Source organism: Castor canadensis, chromosome 16, assembly GCF_047511655.1.
Source record: "Castor canadensis chromosome 16, mCasCan1.hap1v2, whole genome shotgun sequence".
Lineage (NCBI taxonomy): Eukaryota > Metazoa > Chordata > Mammalia > Rodentia > Castoridae > Castor > Castor canadensis.
In genome coordinates this window covers 27,478,274-27,495,497 of record NC_133401.1, presented here as the reverse complement: position 1 = coordinate 27,495,497, position 17,224 = coordinate 27,478,274, and the positions used below count along the sequence as shown (strand labels likewise).

Genomic DNA, 17,224 nt, shown 5'->3' with positions numbered 1-17,224 from the left:
TTCCTGCTTCCTGCAAAGTGGTCTCGGTGACTTTGTTTCCCTCGCCGTTTCCCGCAACAATATCTTCCCAAAGGAGACTCTCACTTCTTTATGATTCTCATTGGTTTTGTTTGTAAAAAATTGTGATATTTCTGTTAATGGGAAATTTTAAGTGTGCAATAGAGTATGGTCAGCTGTGGGCAGTGTAGTTGATGAAGGAGTTTCTCTGATACAGCATGAAATCTTAAGTGTGTAAAATGTTATCATCAATCTGGGTGCCCCTGCCTTACTCCTGTAGTCCTAGCTTCTTAGGATGCCAAAATCAGAAGTATTTGTGGTTCAAGGCTAACCGGGCAACTCATTTGTGAAACTGCATCTTCAAAAACCAGAGCAAAATGGACTGAAGGTGTGGCTCATGAGGTATAGTGCCTGCTTTACAAGCATGAATCCCTGAGTTCAAACCCAAGTCCCACACCCCATAAAATGGTATCATCAGCACTGGGCTGTGTAGTCGACTGGGGAGTTTCCCCAAAGAGCATGAATACCCAAGGACTGGTCTTCAAGAAACATCTCTGATCCTGCTGGTCACTCCTCTCCTCCATGTTCTCAGTTCTGCTCTCTGCCCATGGCCTGTCCCAGAACAGCCTCGGTTCCACATGTGAGCTTCATTCTTTCTGGATGCATTCACATTCTTCTCCATAATGCCCCTGATCTCCCCAGGTCCCAGCAGACAGCATTTCATCCCTCCCCATCTTAGTGTCTGTCAGATCAGAGCAGAAAGTGCACAGACGAACTCGTCTCCAACCCCAGGCATTTGGTGGAGGATTGGTGGGCAGAGCCTGCCATTGTGCAAGAGCAGCTTTTCTTCCTGTTCAGTGTTTGATGTCACCATGCTGTGTCATGGGCTCTGGAACCCTCTATGACTTCTCTTGGGTGTGTACCGCTGTGAAGATTTGGTGAAGAACTGGCTGTGCTGCATGTTGAGATCTGACGGGGGCATGGACATGGCCATTGAGGTCACTCTGCTTCTTGGACTAGGTGAATGCTACAGGGGACATTAGTTAGTGGGTAGAGGAGTAAAAATAAAGACCACCAAGATTAATTACTCGGGTTCCTCTCATGGTTCCTTTCTCTGTAATGTCTTGTCCAAGTGGCTGCTGAGAGATCACACCTCCCTTCCTTTTCTCCATCTGGACGTGTGTGGTGCTCCTAAGTCAGGGGGTGGGATCTGTTCATTGAAAGGCAGGAACCTCTCATCAGGTCTTTCTCTATTTCAGTGATTTATCTGGACCATAGAACCTGGGCACACAAGGGTGAGTTCTTCCTTTTGTGTCCTAGATATGTCTGAGTTTGAGTTCTCTGAGTGTGGGAGTAGCTGGAGGCACCTTGAGCTGATCCTGAGTTGGAAGCTACAGTGATCTGCCATCTGCACTCTCCACTTCACCCTTGGCTCTTGCTTTTGCATCTGTCCTGGGGTGGAGAGTGTACCCAGTGTATTAATACTGCACAGAGGACACACAGCTATGATGACCCTTGATACTGCAGCTTCACAGGATGGGGATACTTCTGTCTTTGAGGACAAGAACATCAGTGTTTCTGTGTGTGCTGCATTTTTCTACCTGCTTTCACCTGAGCTATTTCTATGTCTATTACTGATATCAGCTCCTGGCTAAGAAACTTCATTCACCAGACAGTTGTTTTTTATTATTATTCATTTACTCACATGTGCATACATTGTTTGGGTCATTTCTCCCTCCTGCCCCCGCCCCCACCCTCTCCCCCCTCCCCGCTTCCTTCCAGGCAGAACCTGTTCCACACTTTTCTCCAGTTCCATTGAAGAGTAAATAAGCAATAAGAAAGGCATAGCATTTTTGCTAGTTGAGATAAGGACAGCTATACAGAGAGATTCCTAGCATTGCTTTCATGTACAACCCAGGTTGATTCATCTCTAATTGATCTTTACACTAGTTCCTGATCCCCTTCTCATGTTGACCTCTGTCGCTTTAAGGTTTCTGTATTAATTCCTCTGGAGTGGGGACATCAAATGCTTTCATGTTTTGGATTTTCTGTCTAACCCCGTACCTCCCGTATATGTTCTCCCCTTGTCATGTAACCCAAGTCCTACAACATTGCTGTATTTGCCCTAGAGCTAAAGACCGCATATGAGGGAGAACGTACGATTTTTGGTCTTCTGAATCTGGCTAACCTCATTCAGAATGATGACAGTTTTGATTTTAATGTAGACCCTGGTATTTGCTGATTCTGTGACCTTCTTCAATCTGGTGTTTGGCACTGACCCCAGTTCCACATATGTGTGATCTCAAAATAGTGGAGTGTTGCTCAGTGCAGACCCAATGCATATAAAGTAGGCAGCAGTGATTTCTTCTATGGATATGTCATGAAAACTTTGTAACTGCTCAATATTCATTGTGTATTCACATTGCAAGTACTGAGCTTCTCAGATCATTATACAAGTGATATTCATTTTTTTATACCTCTTAGAGCTAAGTTCATGTTTCAGATAGAATCTGGCTATGAAGCCCAAGATGGCTTCAAACTCATGATATGCCTGCCTGAGTATCCTGAGTGCTAGGATTACAGGCATGCATCACCAACTCCACTGCATTTATTCTGAATCAGATATGTTTGGTCCTGACTCTGGCCATACATACTTGTGTGTAGAGTGGGAAGAGCACTTCCCACTTCCTTCTAATTGAAGGAAAATAGCTTTAACAAATGGATCATTTCAACATGTGCTCTGTTGGGAGGAGGTGAATGCTAAGGGTAGAAAGGGCACTGATCATATGTTTTAGGAAATGTTGCAGTTGTAAAAATTGCAGCAATGGGAGGTGTTTCAGTCCCCTGGGTTGGAGAAATATCCTGATGGGGAGGCTAGAGTCATGTGGGTTGTACCACTTGGAGAGAACAGGAGATGATCACTCTGAAGTGATCTTGACTGTGGTCAGTACGTTTGCCATTTTGGGAATGGGTGAGGGATGAGGTCATAGGCCACACTTAGGCCACACAGAGCCTTGTTGACCTGGGGCAGTGTTCCCATGTTTTGTGTATGACAGCAGAGGCCTTAGAAGCTATGGGTGGAGGAACGAGATGATTGACTTATTTATATAAGACCCAACGCGTTAGTGTGATAATGGGAGTAGGGGAGGGGTTAGGGCTTATGTGGAAGGAGATAAAGTCAGACATAGGCCAATGATCCAAAGAGATACAATGTCTCCTGGCCTCCGCACTAGGTGATAAATTAGTCAACTCACAGCATTCATTTCTAGGCTGAATGGAAAGGAGGAGAGAAGCCTGTCAGTATAGCGCCAAGGAAGATAGCTATTCCTCAGCAGGGAAGGCTGAGGGTAGGATACATGTTTTGAATATTCTGGGAGCTCAATTTTGGACATAATTGAAATTTCCCAGTGTAGGTGACTGTTTTATGGTTGGTGAACTAATACAGAGTCAAAGTGAAAGGTGTGCATGTGTGTGTGTGTGTGTACATAGATGACTTGAAAATTGGTAGATCACACACACGTAGAAATAGGTGGTAGATAGCGATTGGTGACAGAAATACAGTCAGACACTTGATAGATTATGATGATATTAGATGATAGATAGGTGATAGGCAGATGATTGAGGGTATTGGGAATGGCCTAAAATTGTGTACTTAAAGGAAAAAGAAAGTGTTTGAAGGACTGAGGCCAGGACACTCCACAGTGTAATGGTTTGGAGATGATAGCAAACAGCCCAGGAAATGGTGACAGCATGTTCAGGGGAGACAGGAAGTGTGTGGCTTCTGGAAGACAGATGAAAGTCTCATGTTGCCGACTGGTTGGTGTCTCATATTGCCGACTGGTTGGTGTCTCATATTGAAGCATAGTGACACGTTCCGATCTCATAATGACCCCATCTTCTAGGTGAAGGACAGATGTTCTGCCACTGCAACAGTTACTTTTGTGGTTTGTAGTGTCTAAGATTCACTCACAGGGCTCACAGTTCAGATCCTGCCCTCTAACCATTCACCAAGGTTAAGCCATTCCAGAGCCTCATGGGAACAAGGGCCTCTTGACATTAGATGATTGGGTTCTGCTTCTGTTTCCCTCCAGGCTTATCACCCCAGCCCTCCATCTGGGCAGTGCCGAACACAGTCATTCCACATGGAAATTCTGTGACCATCTTCTGCAGTATCCCTTCAGGGGTGACAGTATTGCGTCTAAATCATGAACAACTCAAAGGACATACATATGATCATCATCCACAGGGAGCACAGAAGGTGATTGAATTCTCCTTCTCCAGTGTGACAGACACCAACGCAGGCATTTACCACTGTGATTACTGGAAGGAAGATATCTGGTCAGGTCGCAGTGGACCACTGAAGCTGGTGGTGACAGGTGAGGGATAGTCCAAGAACACTGTCATGCAGCCTTGGATCTTGCTGCCCACCTCAGTAGACCAGATGTACCCATCACGGGTCCTGCCCTGTATCTTTGCTTCTTGTGTCTGGGTCCTAGCTTCCCTCTGTTCTGACTTTGGTCACAGCTCTATTCAGCCAGGTGGCTACTACAACCCCTAGAGGAGAATCACTTGGAGATAGATCCAAACCTTCACTGTACACAGATAGCCACATTCTGGTCCTTGTCATGGAAATAATATATATGTGTTTTTAATCCTTATGATCCTTGTAAGTTAGGAAGGAGTCAAATCAGACTAGAAGAATGCTGAGTTATTTTAATTATGTTTTTAATAACTTACTGTATTCACTTCCAGATGCCTTCAATGTCAAACCTTCCCTCACTGCTCATCCAGGTGTCCAGGTGGCCTCAGGAGAAAATGTGACTCTCATCTGTGACATACATTTTTATTATGATATCTTCATTCTGTGTAGACATGCAGGAGCTTCCTTCCCTCAGGACTGTTCAAATCAGACCCACAAGACTTTCCTCATCTCCCCTGTGAGTCCAACCCATGGGGGGACCTACAGATGTAATGTCTCCTCTACATACAAGTGCCATGTCTGGTCAATACCTAGTGAACCTCTTGAGCTTTCAGTCACAGGTGAGTAATGTCTAATATGAGCACCTTTATTTTGTCCCAGGGTTGTCCCAAGGTGTTTCAGGTGAGGCAGTTCAAATGCAAGTGTCTGCCTGCTGTGTGGTTCTGTTGTATGTATTCTGTTCTGTTCCTTCTGTCTTTAGCCACTGTCTTTGCTTCATAGATCCTGAGTATTTATAGGTTCATTAATGCAATTTGGGGGCAGAAAAGTCAAACTATTTGGGGGGGAAGAGAAGTCCCTACCTATCATTGAAAGAGGCTCTATAATGTAGTGGTAGCCTTTGGGATCCTGCATGACAGGTGAGGTATTGCTCAGTGACTGCTGTGTCACGTCCTGAAGCCCCACCGCCAGGCCATTTCTCTCTATATGGGTTAGTAACAGCAGCAAATTGCTAAGTTTTGGGACAGAAAGTTCAAAACCATCTCTGCTAGTTTCTTTATTCAGATATCAGAATGTCTTTCTGGTTTTCTGTGTCTCCTACAATGTTTAGTGGGTGATGCTGTGACTATAGTATCTGAACAGTCCCTTGTCCAATGGAGGAAGCCAAGGACATTTGCAGAATGCCCAGAGGGATTTAGGGTCAAATCCTGCACAGCTGTGAAGGGGGAGGCAGCTCAGTCTTCTTGGTGGATGAGGGTCAAGTTTCATAAGCCTCATCATTTCCTGTTAGCTGGGACTTTTCAGCATTTGGGGAAGGGGACAAGTTCCAGGCATGTGTAGTCACAGAGGTATATTCGGTGATTTATAGGAAATTGTGACAGTGTGCACAGGTTAAGGATAAAAGGATGGACATAAGTAGGCAGGAATCCCAAGGCAGTAATGTCAGGGATAGGGTAGAGTGCAGCATTGTGACTGGAGTTTATATATGGGCAGTTGGTAGGCACGTGTGTTCAGTGGTCTGAACATATTTAGGCACTGCTTCTGTGCGATACTGTTGATGGCTTTGCTCTTATTGGTGCAGTCCACACATCCTCAGGAGCTTCTGAGTTATGTATCCAATGGCGTCCTGAACATCTATCTGCTCAGACCAAGTGAGCATCTCAACAGAGCTCTTATTGACAAATATCCAAATGTCTTCCTCACATTTGTTGAACCATCACAGTGGATAACTTTTACCCTCTCTAACTAGTGTCCTTCAATGATCTTCTTTTCCTGTTAATGCCCACTTGCTCTGTTACCAATCAAATCATTTCTATCCTTAAAACATCCCTGAAATCCAGTCCCTTCTTTAATCCACCATCAACAAGTGTCATGCCAAGATTGACAGCCACCCAGCTACCTTGACCTGTAATTACTACTACACTTCCACCTCCCTTTTAAAATCCATTTATCACACACAGCCCAATCTTTCTTTAAACAACACATCACTCATGGCTACTGTGTCCCTTTGTGGGCCATTATAGCCTTAAACCCCTCTGTGTGGCTTCTTGCAGTCTTCATTTTCTGACCATGATGACCACTCCTGATCTCCCATCCTTATCAGGAAACAGCCTCCCCGTGTATCTCACTTACCTTTTCTGTCTGTCCGTCACTTAGCCTCCCTCTTACCTATAAGCCTCGTGTCTGTTTTTCCTCCTGCCTGGGAGTAGTTCCAAATGTCCCTCAGAGACCCAGGGTTTTGATATCTTTTGAGTCTCATCTCCCCAAGTTAATCTCTGGCAGTGCATTTCTGTCATCTCATCCACTGGGTATGGTGGTGCACACCTGCCATCCCAGCACTTGAGAGACACAGGAGGAAGACTGAGATCTGAGGTCAGCCTGGCCTATCTAGGAAGCTGGAGGCCAGCCTGAGTTCTGAAACCAGACCCTGCCTCAAAAACTTACCTCACCATAAAGTTTGCCTCTGTGAGCGAGTTATTACCTAAATTGTTTTGTTAGGTAAGGTCTCTACAATGTTCCAAAGATCCAACAGCTTTCTTCATGCAAGGTAGGTACTCAACAAACATCTTATTGAGTGATGGAATTAATCCAAGGAGAGTTCAATAATGGTTACTTTCTCTTTGCTATGTCCTAGGTCTACCTGGTGCCACTGTGATTGTGATCTCAGTCACCAGTGTCTGCTTTCTCTTCTTCCTCCTCCTCCTTCTGATCTGCCTATGCCAGCATCAGGCCAAATGCAGTAGGTCTGAGGGCCAGGGGAGCAATGTGGGGAGGGACTTGGTGTGTTTTCTTCCAGGCTGACAATTATCCTTCACAGGGTCTGCTGATGGTGGGACGAAGAGCCAAATGAAGTATAAAAGGTAGGGAAATTTGAACTCCTTCAGTAAAAAAATTGAATTCCTGCATAATTTCTCAGACCTGCCTTCACATTCTTATCCCCTTTTCCTCAGCTCCAGCCAGGCTGTGGACATCCAGAAAGAAGATCAATGTAAGGGAGAAATAAGGGGGAAGAGAAGTTTGGGTAGGGAAAGGGGATGTTTGGGGGACCTAGGAGGCCTTCAGGGAGGGACAGAAAAGGTGGAATGTGCCACCTTTTTGTGTGATGTCACCATCCTTCCCCAGGCTTCAGTCATTCACTTCTGAAATACAGAATGCAGGATAGATAATATGAGGCTCTCATGCCAGAGGCCACTCCCTCATTTGTCCTTTTAGGTGATGACTTGGAGGACATACAGCCTGAGGAGAACAGACACATGGACACACAGGTGAGTCCTTCTCACCTACCTTCTGTTTGTCCCCAGAACCCACTCTCAACCCTTTATGTGTCTTGAATGGCAGGTCCCTGCAGAGGACGACATGCAGGAGGTGACATATGCCCAGCTGCACCAAGAGACCCTCATGGGGACTGTGAATCCACTTCCCTCCAGGACCCTTCAGGATCCATCTGCACAGCCCTGTGTGTACGCCACTCTTGCCTTGTTCCGAGAGGAGAGCTAAGACAGTGGTGTGAGGCGCAGTGTGCAGGTGCCCCTTCAGCCAGGGGTAGCTCTGCTAGAATCCTGCACATGTCCCCAGTCCCAGCCATCAGCTTAAATGTCCCGAAGACTCAAGTAGAGAGAAGTTTTCTCAACTGTCAAGATGCTCTGGGACCCATCAAACATCTCAGCAGATTCCTGGCTCCTGGTATATTTACTCAATCACCTGCATGTCTGACAAATGTCTGCAGTTGAATCTTTCCTTGGGCCTATGCTATGGATACGTAGATTAGTAAATGTGGCTTCCAGTCTTAGGCAATTTACTTACCGAAGGAGGTAACCTTGTGGTCTGGACCTTGGAAAGTGGACCTTCCAGAGCAAGGAAACTTTGGGTCACTGACCAGGTAAAACCACTCAGGTGATCTGCATGCACCAAGTACAAGAAATAACAAGAGTCATTTCTATACCTTGGGTTTGTGAGTAATACTGCAGTAAATATGAGAGTGGAGGTATCTTTATGAGGTACCGATTTCATTTCATTTAGGTATATACCAAAATTTAATTTCTCTAAGAATTTCATACTCTTACTCCTAATAGGCACACTAGTCTATACTCCCACCAACAGTGATGGGGATATCCTATTCACCACACTCTCACTGACATCCTCTCTTTTTAGTAATAGTCATCCTAATAGGTGTGAGGTAATATCTCCTTGTGCCTTTGAGTTGTGTTTACCAGATGATAGTGATCACCTTTTCATGTGCCTGATGTCATTTTTATGTCTTCTCTGAAGAACTAAATAAAAGCCAGATATTTTGCTCGTTTTAAAATCAGGTTATTAAAACAGGTGTGGTGTTTCACAACTCTAATCCCAGCTACTCAGGAGGTGGAGATAGGGAGGGTTGTGTTTCAAGGCCATAGCCAGGTGTGGTGGTTCTCTCCTGTATTCCCAGCTGTGCAGGAGGCAGAGATCGGAGGATTGAGGGCTAAGGCTGGCCTGGACAAGAAATACAAGACCCTATTCAAAACAATAACTAAAATAAAAAGGATTGAATGTGTGGATCAAGCAGTAAAGCTCTTGTCTAGCACACACTAGGCCCTGAATTCAAACTCCACTACTACCAAAAAAATAAAACAGGTTATTTGTTTTCTGCTACTGGGTTGTTTGAGTTCTTTTGAATATTAGCTCTTTATTGGATGGATGAATGATGAATAGATAAAGAAACTGTGATATGTATATAAATACATATATATAAATATATAGTAATATTGTTCTGTCTTTAAAAAAAAAAGAATGAAATCCTGTTGTGTGCCACAATGTGAATGAACTTGGAGGAAATTTTGCTAAATGAATTAAGACAGACAGCAAGACAAATATTGTATGATCTCACTTTCTCTGTGAAGTCTGAAAAAATAGTGGCTAGGAGGAGTGGTGTGTGGGTTGAAGGACATAAAATAGCAGATATGGTGGACCAAGAAGTTTACAGGTGTGATATATAAGAGAGCTATTGAAAACATTGTGGTATGCTATTTAGAATTTTTGCTGAAGGATTAGATGTTACCAACTCTTGCCACACACAGAAAAACTGATAAGAGTGTGAGATGAAGGGAACAGTTTACTTCACTATAACAACCACTTTACTTTTTCTATGCAACCCAAACAACAGGTTGTATACTTTAAGTATATGCAATAAAATTTATTATATATTTACAGGTAAGATACCAAGACAACCCTCCACCCCCCAAAAAATGAACAGACACTAAAACAATGGAGGACAGGAATGTAAAACGGATCATGTTAAGGGAAGAGTAATATCAGGAGGGGGAGGGTAAATGAAGAGGTTAAGGAGGGTGAACATAGTTGATGTACTTTGTATACATGGATGAACATGGAACACTGAGCCTGTCAAAGTCATTGTCAGAAGGGACAGGGGGAAGAGGGTAAATACGGGAGAGGATGAACCAAACCTGGGTACAAAATATGTATATATAGAAATGTCACAATGAAACTCCTTGTGTAACTACCAGATATTAATAAAAATGTTTTTAAAAAGTTAAAAAGGGAAGTGAGTCAAATTGGGCAAGGAGGAAGCTTCTAATGACCTTCTGGTCTAACGTTCCAGGAACTGCTGAACATGTGGGAACTGCATTTAGAGGTGTGGGAGTGAATGGGGAAGCATTTTTGATAAAGCAGTCAAATTGTCCCCTCACTTATCTCTCTCTTTCTCTTTATCTTCCCCAACACTTTTCTCTCCCAGGGAAGGGCTGAAGTCAATTTGATAACAGGATAGGTTATTCTTGGAGAAATACGTGGTGTAGAAGGTATATGATGGGAAGGAATTTGTGGTTTTCATTTAGTTTTTTAAAACAATTTTCTCTGTTCAGTTATGCAGTTAAAATAAATAAAAATGTAACAAAAAAGAGATGTGACTGAGGGGAGAGGAACTGGTGTTGATATTGAAAATAAAGCTTTCAATGACAGTAAAACCCCCTTGAGCAATCAATATATATATTTTTTAAATGAAGGACAGGAAGGTAAAATAAGTTCTATCTGGAGTGGGTGGCAGTGGGAGGGGGAAGGGTAAACAGAAAGGGTGAAGGAGGGAGAATATGGTGGAAGTATTTCATATTCATGTATGGAAGTAGAACAATGAAACATGTTGGAATTGTTCTAAGAAAGGGGGAGGAAGGGGATGAAGGAGAATGATGGAGGAGTGATATCTAACCAAGGTACAGTGTAAGCACATATATAAGTGCCACAATGAATCCTCCCTGAAAAACAATGTATACTATTAAAAATGTTTTTTAAGCAATGCATTTAAGAATTGACAAATTGCATTAGATTAAAAAGCTTGTGCACATCAAAGGAAACAGTTACCAGAATGAAACACCACCTACAGAATCTTTGGTGGTAAATCACTGGATAAGGAATTAGTGCCAAGAATATATAAAAAGCTAAAAAAAGTTAAACACCCAAAGAACAAAATCATCCAATTATAAATGGGCAAATGAATTGAACAAACAGTTCTCAAAAGAAAAAGAAGTACAAATGGCCATTAAATACAGAAAAAAAAGTTTTAAAATCCTTATCTGTACAGAAAACATAAATTGAAAAGATGTTGAGATTGTATCAGACCCAGTCAGAATGGTTATCATCAAGAACACAAACACCAACAAATGCTGGTGAGGATGCTGGAAACCAGTATGGAGGTTCCTCCAAAAACTAAAAATAGAGATTCTGTAAAAATAATGCTCTCAATAAGTGCTGACAAAAAGAAGCAGAGAAGAAAGCTCATGGCAGGAGCAGTGAGATAAAGTGAAGGGGTTTTGTGGGGGGACTAGAAGAAACAGAAGGGAACTGAGCATGTGTAGGATGCAAATAAACCAGAGGGAAATAATGTGGCAGATAGTGAGTGTGTGTGGGGGACAGAGGATTGACACTTGGTGGGATGGCTCAGGTTCTGAAGGAGGTGGTCTAATCAGGACTTGGGTTCTGCCTTCACCCTAGTGTAATTGCCTAGACATCTCATATATTATTACCAAAACAGGAAGGACACTTACCAGTAGTTTACGCCAGAGGAAAATCCAAGCTCAATAAAGGTATGAAGTTCTCAGTTTCATTAGAAATTAAAGAAATGAAAATTCTAGCAATGATGTGACTTTACTCCACACCCATCCATTATGGTCTGCATGGGGTCCTCCCAAAATTTATACGTTGAAGTTCTACCCTTTAGCACCTCAGAAGGTGACCTTATTTGGAAATAGGCCTGTTGAAGGTGTGATTTGTTAAAATGAGGTGATAATGGATTACAGTGGACGCCTAATTTGATGAGTGGTATCCTTATGAACAGAAGAAATTTGGATGCAGACACACACCCAGGGAGAACACCAGAGATGAAGACAGATATGGGGCTGATATACCCAAAGAAAGGACCTCCAGAGATTGCCAGCCATCACAAGAAGCTGGAAGAGGCTATGGGAAAAGACTCTCCTTCACAGCCCCAGAAGGAAACAAACTTTGACCTCAAAATTTCAGTCTCCATTGTTGGGAGGTGATAAATTTCTGTCATTTAGATTGTCCAGTCTGTGGTACTTTGTGACAGTAGCCATAGCAAGCTGATGACTCCATCAGACTGGCAAAGCTTAGAAGGCTGGGTGATGACCTCACAGATTTGGGATATGGGAAGGTATAGGTGACCTTCATTCTTCTTAGAGAGAAGAAACTCGGGGGACAATTCTGGAGTGTAATTTGGCAGTGAGAGAAGGAAGACACATCTAAACTCAGAACTGCATTCCCCCCAGAGCATATGCCACTGTGTGCAATGTAGTGAGGAAGTCAACCACGGATTGCACATACAGCAGTGATCCTGCAAGATAATAACGGAGCCAAACATTCCTGTTACCTGGTGACATCATAGCTGTCATAACTTGGTGGCCCAATGCATGACTCACCTGTTTGTGGTGGTGCTGAATAAATAGGCTGGTTTCACTGCCATTATATAAGAGTAAGTCACATGTGATCACATATAGTTCATAATATTTGATGGTAATAATAAATGACTATTCCTGATTTCCATATTTACTATACTTTTATAGTTATTTATGAGTTTGCTATTTCTGCTGATATAAAACAAAGTTTATGGCTTAGGTATAAACTTTGCATGCTTGTAATCCCAGCACTTGGGAGGAGGAGGCAGGACGATAACTAGTTTAAGGGTAGCTTGGGATACATAGTGAGACCCTGCTTCAAAAACAAAAAACACCCCACAGTTTACTATAAAACACTATGCTGCATGACCCAGCTACAGCCCCATATGGCTCCTATTAACTGCATTTTTTGTCAGTCTTAAGAGGTCATATTGCTCATAAAGCTAAAAAGCTTCTGTTCATCAAAAGAAATGGTCTCTAAACTGAAGAGAACACCCACAGAGTGGGAGAAAATATTTGCCAGCTACACATCAGACAAAGGACTGATAACCAGAATAGATAGGGAACTTAAAAAACTAAATTCTCCCAAAACTAATGAACCAATAAAGAAATGGGCACGTGAACTAAACAGAACTTTCTCAAAAGAAGAAATTCAAATGGCCAGAAAACACATGAAAAAATGCTCACCATCTCTAGCAATAAAGGAAATGCAAATTAAAACCACGCTAAGATTCCACCTCACCCCTGTTAGAATAGCCATCATCAGCAACACCACCAACAACAGGTGTTGGCGAGGATGTGGGGAAAAAGGAACCCTCTTACACTGTTGGTGGGAATGTAGACTAGTACAACCACTCTGGAAAAAAGTTTGGAGGCTACTTAAAAAGCTAGACATCGATCTACCATTTGATCCAGTAATACCACTCTTGGGGATATACCCAAAAGACTGTTACTCAAAAGGCACCTGCACACCCATGTTTATTGCAGCACTATTCACAATAGCCAAGTCATGGAAACAGCCAAGATGCCCCACCACTGACGAATGGATTAAGAAAATGTGGTATCTATACACAATGGAATTCTATGCAGCCATGAAGAAGAACGAAATGTTATCATTCGCTGGTAAATGGATGGAATTGGAGAACATCATTCTGAGTGAGGTTAGCCTGGCCCAAAAGACCAAAAATCGTATGTTCTCCCTCATATGTGGATATTAGATCAAGGGTAAACACAACAAGGGGATTGGACTATGAGCACATGATAAAATCGAGAGCACACAAGGGAGGGGTGAGGATAGGTAAGACACCTAAAAAACTAGCTAGCATTTGTTGCCCTCAACGCAGAGAAACTAAAGCAGATACCTTAAAAGCAACTGAGGCCAATAGGAAAAGGGGAACAGGTACTAGAGAAAAGGTTAGTTCAAGAAGAATTAGCCTAGAAGGTAACACCCACGCACAGGAAATCAATGTGAGTCAATGCCCTGTATAGCTATCCTTATCTCAACCAGCAAAACCCCTTGTTCCTTCCTATTATTGCTTATACTCTCTCTACAACAAAATTAGAAATAAAGGCAAAATAGTTTCTGCTGGGTATTGGGGTGGGGGGAGAGGGAGGGGGTGGAGTGGGTGGGAAGGGAGGGGGTGGGGGCAGGGGGGAGAAATGACCCAAGCCTTGTATGTACATATGAATAATAAAAGAAAAAAAAAGAAAAGGAAAAAAAAGAGGTCATATTGAAGATTGGAGCAAATATGAAGTGCTGAGTTCAAATCCCATTCCTGGGCTGGCAGAGTGGTTCAAGTGGTAGAACACCTGCCTAGCAGGCTTGAGGCCCTGAATTCAAACTCCAGTACCATGAAAAAAGAGGCCATGTTGAGTGACTGGTCTCTACCATGTAGGTTTGCATAGATTCGCACTGTGACACTCACATAATAAACTTGTTATATTTACACCATTTGTTGCACAGATGCAGAAGACATACATTCTCTAGCATACCTTCCATAGTGTACACTCCACAAGTGCAAGATTTTTCTGTTCCTGTGACTATATCCTTGAGTACTCAGTCGTCAAAAGTCATCCTAGGGCTGGGGCTGTGGCTTAAGTGGTAGAATGCCTGCTTATCAAGTCTGAGGCCCTGCATTCAAACCTCAGTACAGCCCTTCCCAAGTCATGGTGGCACACACCTATAGTCCTAACACTTGGGAGGTGGAGGCGTGAGAATCACCACTTCAAGGCCAACCCGAGATACATAGGAAGACTGTCTCAAAAAAACAAAAAAAGACACAAACACATAAAAAAAAAAGCTCCAAAAATAGCCAGGCACAGTGAATCACATCCACACCTATAATCCCAGCTATTCAGGAGGCAAAGATCAGAAAGATCAAGGTACAACACCAGCCTGGACAAACAGAACAACAAACAAGCCAGGTATGGTGGTACATGCTTAAGCTCTCACCTATCCATGAGGCATAGGAAGGATGTGTCAAGATCCTTCCTATGCAATCCCAGGCCAGCCCTCACAAAAAGTGAGACCCCATCTAAAAACAACCTAAAAGCAAAAATGACTGGAGGCATGGCTCAATTGGTAGGGTGCAAGCACAAGGTCCTGAGTTCAAACTCCAATACTACCACCAAATACACACACAGACATCATTCTGATGCAAACCCACCCTCTCCCCCAATCACCAGTAGACACTTTCCATGAGGACAGCTGGCTTGGTTGTCACCCAGGATGTGCTGCTTGGTTTAGGGCATCCAGAAATCAGTAAGGTTGAGTCCTGTTCTGTGAGGAGCCTACTGCTGAGATCTTGCTGGCTCTTCATCTAACATATGTTCAATGTATGCTCACCGTCTACCTAGATGGGAATATATAACTGACCAAAACCCTGCTTAGTTTGTGCCCCTGTGGGTTTGTAGGAACACAGACGTGTGTCACACCATCACAAAACTAAACCAAAACTGCAGCTGGGGTGTGTCCTGGGAAGAAGAGTTTCAGCATGTTCTGAGGCACCATGACAGAGGTCTTGGCTTAGGGAGTTGGAGGCAGCAAGTCACATAAGGGGGAAATTCCAGGTGCCACACTGGGCTCACTTCATAGACTACACTGCACTCTATCAAATGGTCCATGCTCGGCCTCCCCCTGGAGGACGCCAGGATCCAAAACCTTGCCCACTCAAGCTGTTTGTTTCTCACCCTCAGCATCTACAATCTTACAAGTCCAGAGAAAGGAATGCATGTAGTTGCTCTTCATTCCCATCTGGACTACCCAGACTGATGTCCTTCCCAAGGTCACTGTCTCATTAATACTTTACACAATGTGTTGTTTTGTCTCATTAGTAATCTGACTAATGCTGATAAAGGTTGTCCTAAAACTCAACAACAACACAACAACCAAGTAAAAAACTGCAGGGATTAAGATACTCAAAGATGGTGCAGAAATACACAGGAGAGACCTTCTCTGGTATGGGGGTAAAGGAAGCAGGTTTCCAAAAAGAGAGGACTTCACAAAGTAGGCTCCAAGTCCCTGAGTGATTTAACACAGTGCTTCTCATTGAGTTGAGATTTTGCACACACACTCCTTCCCTCCTGGAGCAACATGAGTGACAATTTTGGTTGTCACATTATGCTGGTGACGTATAGTGGTGAAGACTGAGGATGTAGCTAATCATCTTATCATACACACAGTTATTTCCTCCTGACCCCAACAAAGACTTGCCCACTCCCCAAAGTCAACAGACATAGGGTTAAGACACCCTGATCCTACCCTTGTAATTTCTTCAATCTCCATCTTTGTGCTCCTTTAATTCCAGTCACACGAATTGCTTTCCAGCTACATGAAAACAGTCATCACCAAGGCTGCTGGGCAGCAAACATGCTTTCCTTCCTCTCTGATTCTTCCTTTCTTTTGCAGCACTGGGGTTTGAACTCAGGGTCTACACCTTGAGCCATTCCACAACCTTTTTTTGTGATGGTTTTTTTTTTTGAGATAGGGTCTAGCAAAGTATTTGCCCTGGCTGGCTTTGAACTCTGATCATCTTGATCTCTGCCTCTTGAGTAGCTAGGATTACAGACGTGAGCCACCAGTGCCCTGATGATTATTTCTTATATTGGGTGGAACCTCAAGCATAACTACTCCATAGAAAGGTGAAGCCATCCTATCAAGGAGGCCCACTAGATCACATCGATCCTATTCTGTCTCTGCACCTTTTTCTTGTCCCTTAAAAGACATACCACACGTTTCCCTGTTGGTAGGATTGTAGGTGGCACAGGTGCTGTAGAAAACACTATGGTGCTTCCTCTAAAATTAAAACTAGAATTTCTGGTTACATAGGAGGAATAAATTACAACATACATTGGGATTTCACTCTTTTCTTAAAGATTCACTTTTTTTTTTTGGTGGCACTGGGGTTTGAACTTAGGGCCTCATGCTTGCTAGGTGGGTGACCTACCACTTGAGCCACTTCACCAACCCAAGATTTATTCTTTTCTTGAAGTCAAAATAAATATATACATACAACCCACACACAGATAGGAGGAATAAGTTGAAACACGCACGAGAACTTCCTGTTTTTCTTAGACACTAAATAATATTCCATTACACATATGCACTATGTATTTTTTATTCTTGATAAACAATATCCCCCTTTTGCCCATTGTGAACAATGCTGCATTGAACATGGATGTACAAATATCTACTTGAGGTCCTACTTTCTATTCTTTTAGGTATATACCCAGAAATGGAATGGCTGAATCATATAATGAACGATTCTGACTACCATGTTCAAGTGAGGCTAGAAGCCAGGAGTTAGAGACTGGTCAGGGAAGATTAGGGTAGGGACCCTCAATGGAGGTGCTGAGAGGAGAAGCCTTGAGAAGAACAGAATGTAGGAGACCCTAGAGCTGTTTCAAA

The 17,224-nt window shown here is 43.1% G+C and overlaps 1 protein-coding gene across 1 annotated transcript; it reads left to right on the top strand.

Annotated features, from left to right (window-relative positions):
• Window positions 1-880: 880 nt before the first annotated feature.
• Window positions 881-10,377, top strand: LOC109699894 (leukocyte immunoglobulin-like receptor subfamily B member 4). Its single transcript, XM_074058259.1, has 9 exons — window positions 881-1,017; window positions 1,257-1,292; window positions 4,089-4,373; window positions 4,750-5,037; window positions 7,050-7,154; window positions 7,233-7,275; window positions 7,366-7,403; window positions 7,628-7,680; window positions 7,754-10,377. Exons 1-9 carry the CDS (start codon window positions 957-959, stop codon window positions 7,910-7,912), a joined length of 1,068 nt encoding a protein of 355 aa, XP_073914360.1. The 5' UTR covers window positions 881-956; the 3' UTR covers window positions 7,913-10,377.
• The last annotated feature ends 6,847 nt before the right edge of the window (window positions 10,378-17,224 follow it).

Excerpts from the sequence above, each read along its gene's own strand:
- LOC109699894 (XM_074058259.1), top strand. The coding sequence starts at position 957 with ATGTTGAGATCTGACGGGGGCATGGACATGGCCATTGAGGTCACTCTG. Across the intron at positions 5,038-7,049 it reads TCTTGAGCTTTCAGTCACAG|GTCTACCTGGTGCCACTGTG; the intron begins GTGAGTAATGTC and ends GCTATGTCCTAG. Across the intron at positions 7,276-7,365 it reads AGCCAAATGAAGTATAAAAG|CTCCAGCCAGGCTGTGGACA; the intron begins GTAGGGAAATTT and ends CCTTTTCCTCAG.